At 36.7% G+C, this 15743-nt stretch overlaps 1 protein-coding gene across 3 annotated transcripts in view; it reads right to left on the reverse strand.

Moving 5' to 3' along the window:
• LOC149088015 (uncharacterized) overlaps positions 1 to 15743 on the reverse strand; it is a 517816-nt gene that overhangs the window by 126969 nt on the left and 375104 nt on the right. For all 3 annotated transcript variants that reach the window (XM_089243788.1, XM_089243779.1, XM_089243797.1), the window contains exon 6: positions 15187 to 15486. In XM_089243788.1, the coding sequence (XP_089099914.1) occupies positions 15187 to 15486 (300 nt within the window). The remainder of the gene's footprint in view (positions 1 to 15186; positions 15487 to 15743) is intronic.

Consider the following 15743-nt stretch of genomic DNA (forward strand, 5'->3'; position numbering starts at 1 on the left):
TTGGGGGAGGATGTGAGTAAGCGAAGGAGTTAGTGACTGAGTAAGTGAATGAATGAGCAGGGGGGGGGGCAGGTGAGCAATGAGCGAGTGAGTGAGCAGGTTAGTAAGCAACAAAACAATGTGCAAGCATGCGAATAACCAAAACATTGTGTAAGCATGTTAGTAACCAAAGAGTGAGAGCACCAGGTCAGTGATCAACCAAGACAGTGCCTGTGAGTGGCTTAAAGAGCGAGGGACAGTTACACTAGAGCAGTGATCTAGAGCAGAGGTTCTCAAACCACCCATCGCGGCCGCTCAGGACAATAAAATAAACCAATAAACCAGCAAACTTGATAAATGAATTAAAAAAAGCCATACGGGGCTCTGTCATAGAAACTATATGCTGGAAAAGGCTTCGCGATTCATAAATGTCGAGAACCGCTGAACTAAAGAGTTTGAAGCATGTGGACGATGAAAAGAGTGACTTAGAGATAGATAGATAGAACTGCTCACAACCCCGGACTGATGCAAAGCAACTTACTTCCGTTACCTCAAAAGAGGCAGAGTGACTTAGAGAGTGTGCAAGCATAAGAGTGACTGTATGTAAGCATGTGAGTGACCAAGAGAGTGGCCGAGAAATGAAGAAGCATTTGGGTGACCTAAATAGCGACTTGGAACGATTACAAGCATGTCGTTGACCGAAACAGTGAGCAATCTTGTGAGTGATCATAACAGTGACTTAGAGACAGAAGCGTATTTACATGGTTGCAGGCTTCGCGGAGGCATAACGGGCTTTGCTCAGGGCGGTAAAGTTGATTAATGACTGAGTGGTCAAATAAGTTAGACTAGAATGGAAGAAGGACGTCAAAGCTATAAATCCGCCTCTGTAACTGCACACAATTTCGTCATTTTGGCGGACGTATCGAACGATATCCATGAGAAAGATGATCGGACTCACCCATTGCGGATCTAAAATAATGAAGCATGTCACGAGAATATGTGAGCCAACATAAACGTGCTTCGTAGCAAATCTGACCAAGAAAATGAGAGGTTCCAGCGTGGAGAACTGATCGCAATACCCTCAATAGTCCATTTTAAAAGCATTAAATAATGATTACTGATATAATGCACCTATTCTTGTCTTTTAAAAAAAAAAACTGCTGATACCAATTTAACTGTGAGAATAATGTCAAAGGGTGTACACAAGGAGATATTGTCGTTAGTCGTCTATAGAAGTGTGGACAATGGAGTACACAGTACATGAACAGCTTCTGTTCATGACTCATATAATAGAATTACCACCATACATTTTATGAAGATATTGTTGTCTCATTGTTTTCATAAGGGCTTAAAAAAATAGGAAATGCTAGAACAATAGGCATAGGTTCCCAGAATTCCTCTCATAGCTCCTTAGTTGGGGCCCCCACTCTTCGAATGGGCCATTGAATGAGCATCTCTCGAACCAGGTGATTCACCTTTCTTACCGAATGTTGTTAAATGAAAAATTACTTCTTGAATGATGCTGACAAGCGATAATTGGAACTAAAATGATCTCAAAACGAATAGCGACAAATACTAGTGCTCTTTTTGAAACCGATCAAAATCTGAACAGATCAAATCTCAAGAAATTGATAGGAAAAAAAAAATTCCAATTTCAATGTGACGATGGTAGAAAAAAAACGAAAGAGATACATTTATTTAGAGGCTTCCTGGAAGAACTTCATGTTGTTGAGGTGGTCATTAAATTCAAATGATTTCAACAAATTTGGGGTCATTCAAGTATTACGTCAGTCCTTCGGCAGTTTTTGACCCCCCCCCCCATCAGCAAAATTTCGTCAGTTCCGCCCCCCCCCCACCTCTTAATGCATATTGGGATCAGAGACGTACGCCTGAGGGGGAGGGCGATCAAAAATTTATTTTCGATGGAAAAAAATAATTGAAATATCGGGAGAAAATACCTTTATATGTTATTGTAATCAATTTGTGCTAATTTCAATGCTGTTCGAAGGCTAAGAACTCAAAATTTCTCTAAGAAATTCATTGCGATTCCACTTCTCTTCCCCCCCCCCTTCCTGCGTACGCCTCCGATTGGGATTTCCCTCCGAGATTATACTTAGGGCGGTAGGGTTAAAGTAGACAATTCTTCCCCCTCCCTCGATCATCAGGCAAACCCTCGATGAACCACACCCTCTCATTCGAAAAGCTAATGTACGGGAGTTCAAATCACTCAAGGACAACGCATGTGTCAGGTTGAGTTTACACAAAACTGTTTAGCTGCCCCCCCCCTTCCCCTATAAGTTAGAGAGGATTTGTGTGGGGGGGGGGGTCCGCGAGAGGTCTGCTAGAGAAGAAGGTTTTTTGAAGACATCAATAGGAGGAACATTAATTCAGGTGAGGTAGGTAATTTTCTGTTCGAGCTACGCGTGTGGTAATTGTGGTCCTATAAATGACCTGAGGGACCTCAAATACTTTATTTTGGACTAGAAATAAATTTAACTTGGATTATCAAGTTATTCAGTTATTAGTAATAATTAAAACAATAGACGGATAAAGTGCAACCAATTTTTCAGCTAGTTTTTGGACCCTTAATATTCCTTGGTTTTTAGTTATATTTACTTTCTTCCATAAATTATAAATGCCTTTTTAGTGCCTTTTTGCCTGCCTATTTAGACCATTTTTAGTGCCTTTTCATCAACTAAACAATTGCATTTTTTTTTTCTGTGAAAATCTCTCACAAATGCATTTTATTGTGGTGCTAAAAACGTCAATTCTGGGGAGATGAAAAAATCCATAAATTTGTCAGTGCCTGATGATATAATGCTTACCCTCGATATAACGATAATCCCTTTACACAGTCCATCTCAAAAGTTTAGACACTATAGCTGCGCCATGGAGACCGTTTCAAATTTCGATTTCTTCTTTTTTTTTTGTTTGCGATCACAATGCAAAAACCTACTTTAAACTTCAGTGTTTGTCGAGGAAAATAAGTTTTGGATTTTTTAAACTCAAAATTTCGAAAAATGCTGTCTCAAAAGTTTAGAAAAACATTCGATTATAAGCAAATTTCGAATATTGTGTCTATATGGCGTATCAGAGACCTGATTGTATAAAAGTGGAAACTACCGGATTGGGTTTAATTAAAATACAAGCAGAAGTCGTCGCATATTTTGTACGATGAAATCCTTTGAGGCTACTTTATTTGAAAGCAAAAAAGAAAGGCTGTAAAAGCCATTACTATTGCTTTGAATAGGTCGAAATGAAGTGTCTGACGTATATTGAATCAACGTGCCTCCCAAAAGCCAATCCTGGTTGTGGTAGGCAACGCAGTACAAATTTACGCGAAGGTAAAACCGTTGGAAGATTGGCTTCAACGCACAAAACGACCATGCATGAAATTATGAAAGATCTTGAAGTGAAAATTTTTCAACAGATACAGTTCACAAATGGATCAGAGAAGCTTGTGTTTGATTCATAAAAGAGTGGTTGGGAAATCGCCTGTCACAAGGAGACCGGAGCTTCGATAATGGTACGAGTAGCTTTTGCTTCTAATGGTCAGGCTTCCTTAACATTTGAAATTGGTCTCCTAACCTCTGGTGCTTAAGGAGATCCTCGAGAACAATTTGCTACTGATGGGAGAAGATTTAGGGGGACCAAACTTGACATTTCAACATTATAGCGTGTATATTCAAAGATCTGCTTCACAAAAAATCTCTTTAATCGCAAAAATGTATCGGTTTTAGACTGGCCATCGATGAGTCCTGACTTGAATCCTATTAGGAATGTATGGAGCATACTTACGATAAATGTGCTTAAAAATGAAGTACAATATTCAACTGTCGATGACTTGAAGAGCTCTATCGAGGAAGCTATGGTACAATTTTGCTGTTGAAAGCCAACAGAGTTTAATTAGATCTAGTGATGATAGTCTGTTTGATGTTAGAAAAAAAATGAAAAGTCTATTAGCTGTTAAAAGCCTGTGATTTTTGTAAATCTGAATTTTCTCTAAACTTTTGAGACAGCCATTCACAGTAGTTTCGATACTATAAATATTCTATAAATGTTCTTTCGTAGATTTTTTTTTCTTATAAATGCAGGAAATCTTCAGGTATTATCCATTAAAAGATGCTAATTTTACCCGCCGTATTTTTCTTGCTATTTTAAGAAAAGTGCATTATCTAAACCTTTGAGACAGACAACGATATTTCTTCTTGATCCGCTGAGTATAGTTTTATCGAGGTTTCACTGCACTGACAAAGGATTGTTGACTGATTCCAAATTGAATTGAAGATTCAATTCAATGCAACCAACTAAAACAGATATTCTACACACACAATTATATGTATATATATATATATATATACACACACCTAAAAGCTAACAAAATACAAGTGTTACGTTTCTACCGTAAACAGATTAATATCTGTAACACGTATCTGTGACTAGATGCATAGAAGAAAGAAAAAAAAAAATCAAAAAGAGAAAATGTTTTCACCAGCTGGTATTAAGTAGACAAGAAAACAATAGTAATAATAGTAAAAGAAAAAAAAATGGCGGATGAGTCATTCAAAACAAAAAGAAAAACATAAACCTGCTTTTCTTTCTTTTCAAGGCCATTGGCTTGTGTTAGGTAATAGAATATAAAAAGAAAAAAAAGGCAGGAAAATAACAAAATAAAAACAGTATTGAAATGAAAACAAACAGGTAGGTAGCAGCAGTAAGAGGACCGCCGCCATGTTTGTTATCCCTCAAAAAGAATACAAACTTATTCCTGACAGGAAAATGAAATACGACACCAAGGGTAATAAACATGCAAACACATTAAAGTTTCGAAAATAAAAAGAAAAAAAAAATAAAGACAAAGGGATAAGCGTGGAATTGTTCTCTCCATCTGAGATAAGACCCTTTTTATATTTGCTTCTCTTATCATTCCATGAGGAAGACTATAAACAAAAACCAGAACTCACTATGGAAATTGTAAAACGACTTATCACGAGTGGGATAAGAGAAGAGGATTTTATTTCCCCGTTAATGCCTTATTTTGTTACTGTATACACACGACTCTAAACCTCGATTTTCTATGTATCGAAATACATAAATTACGTCGAAATATTCAATTCACTAAGTATTAGAGACTTTTCATTGTAGGTAACATTCAAGCATAATTACCTATTGATAAAAAAAAAATTGAACGTTGATGACTTTAAGAGAGATTAATAAAAATGGCCCGCATAAATTTAGGTAAACCCTCACTGTTTCTCATTTTATGTTCTAATTTATTTATTTTTCTTAAATTTTAATTTATCGTTTATCCCAAATTGATAAGTTTGAAATTTCATCATCGTCATGAATATTATAAATTAGGAAAACGGAATTTGACATTGGGTTATTCATCCATTAAATGAGGAACGAACGGATATTTCTTCTTTTGTGATTGGTGACATATTGACATACTATTCACTAAAAATATGCAAACCACAGAGTATTGTAGAATGCAGGGAGTACTATTAAGAGTATCATTTACGAATTTTCCCTGTTACTGGCGCTTTCATAAGGTTTTCAATGTGATGTTTGACATGGGTGGACAAAACACTATTGGTAAAGTTTCCTCAGTCACGAATCACCGACTGAGGCTTTACGAACGTTTCGGTCGCAGAAGAGATTGAAGGAAGGTTCAGGTCCAAAAACGTTATTTTATTTTGTGCAGTGCCTTCTACTGACAAAATTCGTTAAATCAAAGGATTTGTCAAATGAGAGTTCGTTATTGCGATTGTGAAATTTGTTAAAGATGAGTTCGTAATAACGAAGTCCGATTACAAAATTCGTCATATAGGAGTTACTTATAAGAATCCGGTACAGAATCTGGTTCACAAGTATGGTCATCTAAATAATAAATCTTATCACGGCCTTATTAATCTTACAGGATCCATTTACCATATTTAGCATTATGAAATGTCGATTATGCAAAATAACCGGCAAATGATGAATTTAGTACGATTTATCATGTTTCCCAACGACGCCTTGGCATTATGCATAATCACCGGTTAAAGTGATATACTTAGGAAAATTTATCAAACTTACTAAGATGGCCGGTGATTATGCATAATAACCGACGGGATGTATTACATTTACCGTAACGTACGCGCCACAGTGGAAACCTCATTTTAGCCCCTGTAACAAGAAAAATTCAGAAAGAAACTGTTGATCGTACACCCTGCATTTTATAGGATTCCGATTCACATATTCCCAGTGATTTGTTTTCCTGTAGCGTCCTCAAATGTCAAAAATTTGAACTAAAGCTTTTTTTTCTGCACCAAAAAAAGAAAAAAAAATCCTCTTCATGAGAAATTTTTTTTCAAACGCAAACTGCGTTCAAATTTACCAATTCATTCAATTATTTCTTCTGCATTTTTAAACTATTTACATATTTATGAGTCATACTGTACATAAATTACATTGATATATTAAATTAACCATGTGCATATTAAACTTTAAAAATTTAAACAATATACATTTACTGACAAACATCTAATATCTAGCATCTATCTAATATCTAACATCTGTCTAATATCTAGCATCTATCTAACATCTGTCTAATATCTAGCATCTATCTAACATCTGTCTAATATCTAGCATCTGTCTAATATCTAGCATCTATCTAACATCTGTCTAACCAAAGATCTTTGGCCATAGTTGCATGGGTTAGACATCTTTCTCCTTTCTTGCATTTATCTTTAGCCAAAATCGACCCAAATATCAAAATATTGCATGGGAATATATATCATTTGCAAAGTAAAGAGTTGAAAGATCAAAACAACCCTACGACGCATATTGTTGCCAATTGGCAACATCTACTTTTAACACTTTGAACGAAATTGCCGTGCCGAGATATCTCGCCTCCTTGGCATTCTCGCCATATCTCGCCTCCTTGGCTCTCCTCCTTCTTATTTTGGCATTGACCAGCCCAGATATACTACCAGATAGACTAGCATTTAAAAATAATTACCTACTGATAGAGAAAAAGAGGGAACGCTGATGACTTCAGAACATTGATGAAGCTGACCCGTATTAATTTAGGTGACCTTTCACTGTTTATGAATGTGTTTTCCCTCATTCCGTCCTAAAATTTTGTTCTTTTAAAATTATTGGTTTTCCGGAATTGATGAGTTCGAAACTTCATCATCGCATCAGGATTATTGAATATTGAGAAAACGGAATTTGGAACTAATTATTCATCCAGTAAATGAGAAACAAACGGAACTAAGTATTTTTTTTTTCATGTCTTGTACGATATTAGTTTTTCTCTTCTGCGAATTAGTAAATGAAATATGTTATGAAAATTTGCTATGAGAATATTATTAAGTCACGATAATTAATCTAATCGACCATCTTTTAGTTTGGTTTTCATTGAAGAAGTCTCTGAACATTGGTTCAATAATATCCAAAATTAATATCAGCGAGCAGCTCTTTTGAAACACACAATTTTATAAAAAATATATTGATCACACAAACGTGCAACATTCAGTCTTGGCTAGATATAGTATTAACTGTTGATGTTGCACATTTTTAACCACTGTGTGATTTTAAGCTTTACATCATTTCCTTACATCATCATATAAGAGTTTTTACATAAAAATAGATTAATTTTACAGGAAATTTGCTGGAAAAAGTATGTTATCCCAACAGTCCATGATTTATTTTTGAGCCGATAATTTTTTTCCATAGTTAATAAAGTGTAGAGAAGGCTGGAAATAATATTTGAAAAGTCTATTTTGAATTGCACTGTTTATACGGGGTCGTACAGAGGACGAAGAATCACACATAATTTGAATAATACATAGAATAACAATTTGAATAACACATAATTGAAGCAATATTACTTTACAAATATATATCTACATTGTTTGTGATTCAAACTATAGAAAGAACAGAAATTCGGGTTGCAAACTTCGACGTAAAAAAAGAAAGAAACGTAAACAAAACCTTTCAACCTTGTCCACTTCAACCACGACTTTCTTTTTTGGCGAGTTACAGAAAATTTTCATTTCTTTTTTAAATAACGAGTTTCAATGCCATCTATGAATGACTTTCAAACGAAAATGAAGGAATAGGAATAAAGAATGTCTCAAACATGAAGTTGCCAATCGGCAACGGGAAAAGAAATACATTAACCCTTTAAGCAACATAGCAGAAATCATTAAACTCCTTATAAAATGTCCCGAGTTTTTTAATTGAGTTGACTTTCGCCCGATTTATAATAGCAGGTGCAAAGTAAAGGGTATGAGGGAAAAGTTTTCCATTGAAAAATCAACTGTACAATATATCTGGGCTTGTCAATGCCAAAAAAGGGGCCTTCAAGGAAGCGAGATATCTCGGCACGGCAATGTCGTTCAAAGTGTTAAAAGTAGATGTTGCCAATTGGCAACAATATGCGTCGTAGTGTTGTTTTGATCTTTCAACTCTTTACTTTGCAAATGATATATATTTCCATACAATATTCTGATATTGTATGGATTTGGGTAGATTTTGGCTAAAGATAAATGCAAGAAAGGAGAAAGATGCCTACCCCTGCAACTAAGGTCAAAGATCTTTGGTTAGACAGATGTTTGTCAGTAAATTTATATTGTTTAAATTTTGGGGGCTTTAAAGTCACGGGGCTTTCGGCTGACACTACACTTGCTCATACGGAAATCGGACTTAGCCCTAAACCATAATAAGACGCACATTGATTATTCCCCCCACCAAAATTTTCAGTCAGGAACCACTCAGGACCACTTCTTTAACGCACTCATACGCTGAATGAGACCAAACCGCTTTAAATAATAAAGATTAAATTTAATAAATGAACTTAATTATGATGTAAATATCACTAATAGGAAAGATTAAATCATAGATTAAAAAATATTGGTTCGGTGGTCAAATATATTTATGGTTTTCAAATTCTCCATTGCCGGCCTGCATTATTTTGATAACAATAATATAGTATACAGGGTGTCCTGTAAGTGCTAATGCGGCCTTTGTCTCCCCAACCGTCCTTCCTAGTAGTATGATTTCAATTTAAAAAATGCTCAAAAGGCGTTCAAAAATTACCCTGTACCAGTTTTGAAAGTGAAAATACAGCGTTTCAAAAAAAATCGATGCTCTTTCATAATTTTCTCCGATTTCTGAATTCAATCATCTTAGCGAATGTTGCAGTTAGAAACATGGAATTTTTTCTGTTAGCCTCAAGAGAGACAGAGCAACAACTTGCTAATTGGAATTTGAGGAACAAGGGGACAGTATAAAACTTTGGATTTTTTTATTTTTGAAACGCTGTGTTTTCATTCTTGAAACTGGTACAATGCAATTTTTGAACGTCTTTTGAGAATTTTATAAATTGAAACTATACCTCTACGGCGGACGGTTTTATGAGATAAAGGGGGCCACATTAGCGCGTACAGGACACCCTGTATACAGTATACGTACAAATGAGAAATACATTAAGCTGAAATTCACAAATGAAAACGAACAAAATAAAAATACACGACGTGTTTGTCAAGAGACTGGTGTACTTGTGCTACAGTTGGAATCATGTTTTTCTCTTCTATTTTGATCGTGGACGGAAAAGAGGTACGGGGAATAAATGAAAATGTGACAAGATAGGAGAAAAAGGAATTCGATTGTTGTGATAACGAGATTCTGGCAACGTGCTCAGCGAACTGTGTAATTTCCCGAGCAAAAAACAATGAATTATTAGATTCTAGTGAGAGAGAGAGAGAAATAGAAAAGGGAGGGTTCACTCATACAACATATACAGTCTTCTATTAAGTAGCATCGCAGGTTGACGGGAACTAACCGCACATACGGTAGAAAATCAATGCACATTATATATATATATGTATGTGCAATTTTATTTCTTTTTCTCTTCATACAGATGAATTCCTTGAACTCCTTACCCTATTCTGCCATTATTAGAAGGAGGAGGAAAGAAGTCAGTGAAACTGAAAGGAAAATAGGTCTGCCATGGCAATGAAAGCTGAAATGGTCCATGTTTCTGAAGTGTATTTATTTATTAGATTTATTTAAGTATAAGATTCTTGTATTTCTTTGTAATTGATTGATTGTATTTACACATTTGTTTTTTCTCATACACAGCGAGATTCGATGAAAAGGGAAAGAGTAAACTTGAAAATCATAAGAGAAATAAACAAAGAGCTAGCGACTGTGTAATACAATACTACAGCTTCGAGAAATCATTATAAAATCATATTATAAAACAATAAATATTCAGTGTTGAAGCAACGGATATGCTAGCACACGTTTCGTTCGTTTTTTTAAAATTTACTGAGCATGACCCTCCATAACTTAGCTCCTAAAACAGGGTTTCTCAAGGTGTGCATCGCGGCTTTTAGGGGCGTCGCCAGCCTTTGTTAGGGGCGTATCGACTAACTGAAAATATCGATGTGTGTGACTATTTATGCTTTATAAAGTGGTCCTTTCCTGAATAGAATATATATAGAATAATAAACTCACGTGACTCACTGTTCGATCGATTAAAACTGAGGTTCTTAACCTTTTGTGTTCCCAAAACCCCTTGTGATGAAGACCACGGACCTCTTTACGCAATATTATTCGATATGAAATAATTTAAAACCATATAAGTGAAGTGTTTTATCATCCAAGCTCACGGGTCACCCTGTAACCTCTGAAACGACCCTCAAGGAGTTCGTGAACCAATGTTCAAGAGGGCGTACTCAAAGTGGAAGTCACACGAGTTCTTTTTCTTTTTTTTTCAATATTTTCACCCACCACGTTGCGGGCAATTTCTCTTAGTAACAATTTTTACACAAATATTACGTGGGAACCTTCTCAGAGAATGATAGTTAAAAAAATATTGTTTTCAATAATCATATTCCTGACAAAAACGAACTGCCCGAATTCCACTGACACCATTTCCACTCACTCTCTCATAGAAATTTACTACTAATGGAGCTTCTCTGACAAAAAATAATGCAAAGAATAAAGAAAAGTTACGGGAAAAAAAACTCTTCGTAGGTGGGCACCAACACAACTTTTACATAAAAATTTACATTTCCATAAACAATATTTGAATACGTATATATGTATTGTTTTTCCTCACGAGACACCAACACATCCACAAAACAACAAACGCCATAATCTCATTTGACCGTCTACCCTATTACAATTACCTTAATAATCTCTCTCTGTAGCGGAATAACGGTATAATGACGACCGTAGCAACGACCTTACACGACTGAACAAATTATCCACATAAAACAAAACTTTGATTAGATTGCACGGAACACATACAAAACAAACTGGGAAGAAAGAGGTTTTTTTTTCCATGAATGTCGAGTGGGTGAGTGCCTTCATGAGAAACAAACAAACAGAGATAGGAAATGAGAGAAGCTCCGCTCTTACATTCTTTTCCCTTCCGTCGGGAGGTCGACGGACATTAAAAACAGCACGTTTTGAATATTTAATTAGTACTTGAGATTATTATTATTAAAGCTGAGAACTTCTCTCTCTCTCTCTCTCTCCTCGATTGAAATTTAACTTCAATCTCCTTTCACGTGAGGTACGTACAGTGAATTCTGTAAATTAAGAAGTGTGGGATGTTAATGATGATTCAAAAAACAAGCGGGGCTCGGCCCCAAAAGAAATTTACATTTAAAAAAAAAATGGTGGTCATTAAGGTCAGTGTTTTATTTGCGATTATTACATCCATTTACAAGGGCAGCTATTAGTGAAGACAATTTACATTTTCTTTCATGTTATAAGGGGGAAAAAAAGGTCGCGAGAGAATTATATATTAAAGGTTCCCCTTGAACTAGTGAAAACCTCTAAATACCAGGGAAGTAATAAATGTGGTCATTTATTATTACTATTTTCTTCTTACTGACCGTTCCTCTTTTTAATATTCAGGCTGACAGTTGGAATGGTCTGAGGAAGTTCGTGGGCTTTTGTTGTGTAGTTCGAACTGCTTCCCTATTATAAGCTTTATATATTTTTAGTGATCAATAAAACGGAAATACTGCGTGAGCCCATTTTGTTTTTATTTCACACTTCAAGGCTGAATATTACTTCCAGGATATCATAAGGTGTCTTGCAAAAACCCAGGTCATTTCTGAAAAGCAGTCGAATATCCACTCGATATTAGAGCGTATTCAGAATGCAAACAGAATTTGTTTCTATGGAAGAAGTATGAAATGTATAGCTGTTTTCCTAACATCAGTACCACTTTCTCGCATGAAGTATGGTTAATCGAAGTATATCAAGGTATAATTTAATTTGAGTCTATATGGATATTATTAATATTAATAATAACGAGTGAATAATTTTATCAAGTCCGCCTGCGGTTGAGAAACGATGACGTAGATGCAATTAATAGTAATAATAAATTACACCAATTCTCCTGGTCCCGCCCGTCTGCAGAAATTATAGAAGCAATTGAAAATCAATGAACGTAACCAGGATTGTAGCAACGATTTCGGGAAGATGTCTAAAAACCGAAAAATAGTGACTGAATCCGATTTGATTTAAACCTCTATTAAAAAGAGTTATAATTGAAAGGGAAGAATATCGGGTTTGAATTTCGGTGTCGCCTGTTCTGTCTACACAATGAAGAATAAAAGAAAAGAAAGAAAAAAAAAGGATTCTGTGTGACACACCATTGCACATCATCTCTATAATTGATACAGAATCCAATCGATGTTTTCTTTCCTCGAAACAACGAAAGGTAAAACCAGCATTTTTCTAGCTGAAAAGTTGAGCTTTTGCTTCATTCATATCTTGGTAGATGCAGTTCCGCGAAAGAACAGTTAGAATTTAAAAAAAAATAAAAAATTCTATTCGCAGAACGCACCTTATCGTGTTCATCAGAATGTTTCATTTTTTGTTAATTTAGCAAAACAGTACACTAGATGGAGGTGTGTGTGTGAGATGAAACTCTCTGCTATTCATGAAAGGTTTCAGACAATTGGATTATACGCGAAGCTGAATTTTGGACTACCTCTGAGGGGAATGGAACCACCGTCCCTATGCAATCCGGGCGAGTGCGTTAGACCACTACGCTACAGAAACACCGAGCTTTTGAGTTTCTCAATCGTTTTTTGTCCATGGGGGGACACCTTTGACCATTATTGTCTTTTCATGGCTCCCTGTGCCATGAAGGCCCTAAACCAAGAGAGGGACACTTTTCTTCTAATTGAATGTTTTTTCAGTACATTAAGGGTCGATCTCCGGACCGCTGAGCTAGGATGCATTGAACTTCCCCTCTTGCGGGGTTTTATGCAGGGCTGTCTCAACATCACGCGCATTCCCGGGAAAAGTGGTTGCACCCCCCTTCCCGTGTTGAGATAGGCCCTGATTCTATGGGCATTATTGTTGAAAAGTGAAAGTGTAGTCATAATTTTCTCGTATTTCTCTCAAAAGCTTCCTTTCCTTGCAACTGAATTTTTTTTTCAGTTCTCTGTAACCCTACTTGGCCACCTTTCATGTCTCTCCATTTCATTTTCACCTACGGCCCTCTTAGAATATTCCAGGACCATGAGAGTCCCCTATGACTTTAATTTCTTATATGTCGAGCCCTGAATGATTCACTGTTTCATTCTACCTCCATTTATTTCTGATTAGTCGTGTTTGTGACCTGGCCTTCCACTCAAAAAAGAATTCAAACTGGTCGCGGGCTCTCAAAGGTTGAGAAAAACTGCCTTGCAGCATAACTTTCTATGTTTAATTTTTTGATTCAAAATAGTGTTCCGGACTCATTGCCTTACAGCATATATGTGTATATTACTGTCAAAGCCCGAAGTGCGGCAGATTCGGCCACACTTCACGAATTAGTTGAAAGTTATGGGCATCTTTTTCTCAGCCACCGCGTTGGGCATTTAGCCTGTTTGGACTTCGGCAAAAATACAAATACAACGCCACATGTCCAGAAATGATTCGGGCTTTTTCCATTCAAGTCGCGAAGTGGCCAAAAACCCCCGACCGAAGTTCGATGTGCTGATGCAAGACGGTCCGGTAGGTGCCAAATACATTTCTTTTCATCGCCGATATGGGATACGTGGCTGCATATAGTAGCCGTACTGGATTAGCTCCATGTGACGAGAGAAAAAAAAATGAAAGGAAAAACTATTAATATGAACGTGGTTTTTCTGCCAAAGTTTGAAGAAAAAAATTATTACCGCATCGTGACTGTGTGGTTTGATAGGTTGCCGTAGCTATGTAGACATAAATATCAAGTAAAAATATGTCAACTTGGCGTTGACCCCCAATCAGTCTTTTGTTATCGGACTTTGGTCAGAAATCTCCGGCAACTTCGCGAACTGACCAATTTCGGGCTTTGGCATTTTCATTTCATTCCGTGCACCGCCCGGGCTTTGGCAGTAACATACAAAAGTACGCAGAACGGAACTGGGCAGTCAGACCTATAAGTCAGCAATTAGCTCATATACTGTATTACTGACATTGGCCCACCTGACCTGATGCGACGAACATGGACATTTTATGTCACTCTCCACTATTCATCAAGGAACGCGAAAATGAATTTTTTTTTTTTTGGGGGGGGGGGGAATTTACAAGTCCGGGTACCATCTCAAATTGTCTGGAAGAAGAATTGTGTAAAAGAGAAGTATCAAGCCCAATAGTCTAAAGCAGTGTTTCTCAAAAAGTGCGTTGCATCTCCGAGGGGCGATGACAACATTAATTCAAAGCGTCGTGGTCAGCTGTCGAAATTGATTACTGTTTTTTTTCAGTGCTTTGAAGTGGTTCTTTGTCTAAAGAAAGACAATTCTGGGGAGCTGCGGAGTCATGGGTGAGAAATCTAAAACTAACGAGGTACTGTGACACTCGCTTGGTTAAGGAATAGGGTTGCCCCTCTTAATGAACACTTCAATTTGAATCATTCAATGCGATATTGCTTTGTTTTGTGAGTTTTTTTCAAGGAGGGAAAGCCAACAGTACATAATATCGAGCCTCCTATCGAGAAACGATCACATCCTTTTATTTACATCAAGGAAAAATTAAAATTCACTGGTTTACTCATGATGCAGGAAACTTGCGTGGTGAAAAAAATGCTGTAAAGCGTTCGTGTTTGCGTGCAGACACACCGTACCGTGTGTGTATGACCTTCAAATCATTTTAGTTCAAAACAAATAAATGAATAAGCTGGTGAAAAAAAACAACAAAAACAGAAAATGCATTTACCCGTGTTCAGTCCGTAGCCGTCATCAGGTCGACTAGCGCTTCTCATCGTCATAACTTTTTGATGGTGGTGATGATGGTTGAGGTGATCATTATCCTTCTCGGTAGTGACTTCGGTACCGCCGTCTAATGAATGGTGTTGCTGAGACTGGGATGTCTGGACCTCATGCTCGGGGCTGGTCTGCACGGAACAGTCCTTTGTGTTTGAAGCGACGAGATGGCAACACCGGCTAGCGACACCATTCTGGCCACTGAAACCCGGCCAGTACCTACAGACGCCATCCCATTCCAGCCTCTCAATCCCTTGAAGAAAAAAATAATAACACGAGAGTTTAATTGACACATTGAAAATCGTTAATTTAATTATATTTTTATATGGAATTTCTTACGGAACATTTTATGGCATTATTATTATGTCACACATGGAGTCGAATGTTCATGTTCTGCGTTCATAATTTATAAGACTCAGTATGCTTAACCCTTTCAAATTGTGTTTCTCAAAGTGTGCGTCGTAGCTTCTGGGGAAGCAGTGGTGAGCTAGATATATTAATTTGTGTTCC

Source organism: Pholcus phalangioides, unplaced genomic scaffold (assembly GCF_987345545.1).
Source record: "Pholcus phalangioides strain wild (caught in Gottingen) unplaced genomic scaffold, Ppha-v1.0 ptg000003l_1, whole genome shotgun sequence".
Classification (NCBI taxonomy): domain Eukaryota; kingdom Metazoa; phylum Arthropoda; class Arachnida; order Araneae; family Pholcidae; genus Pholcus; species Pholcus phalangioides.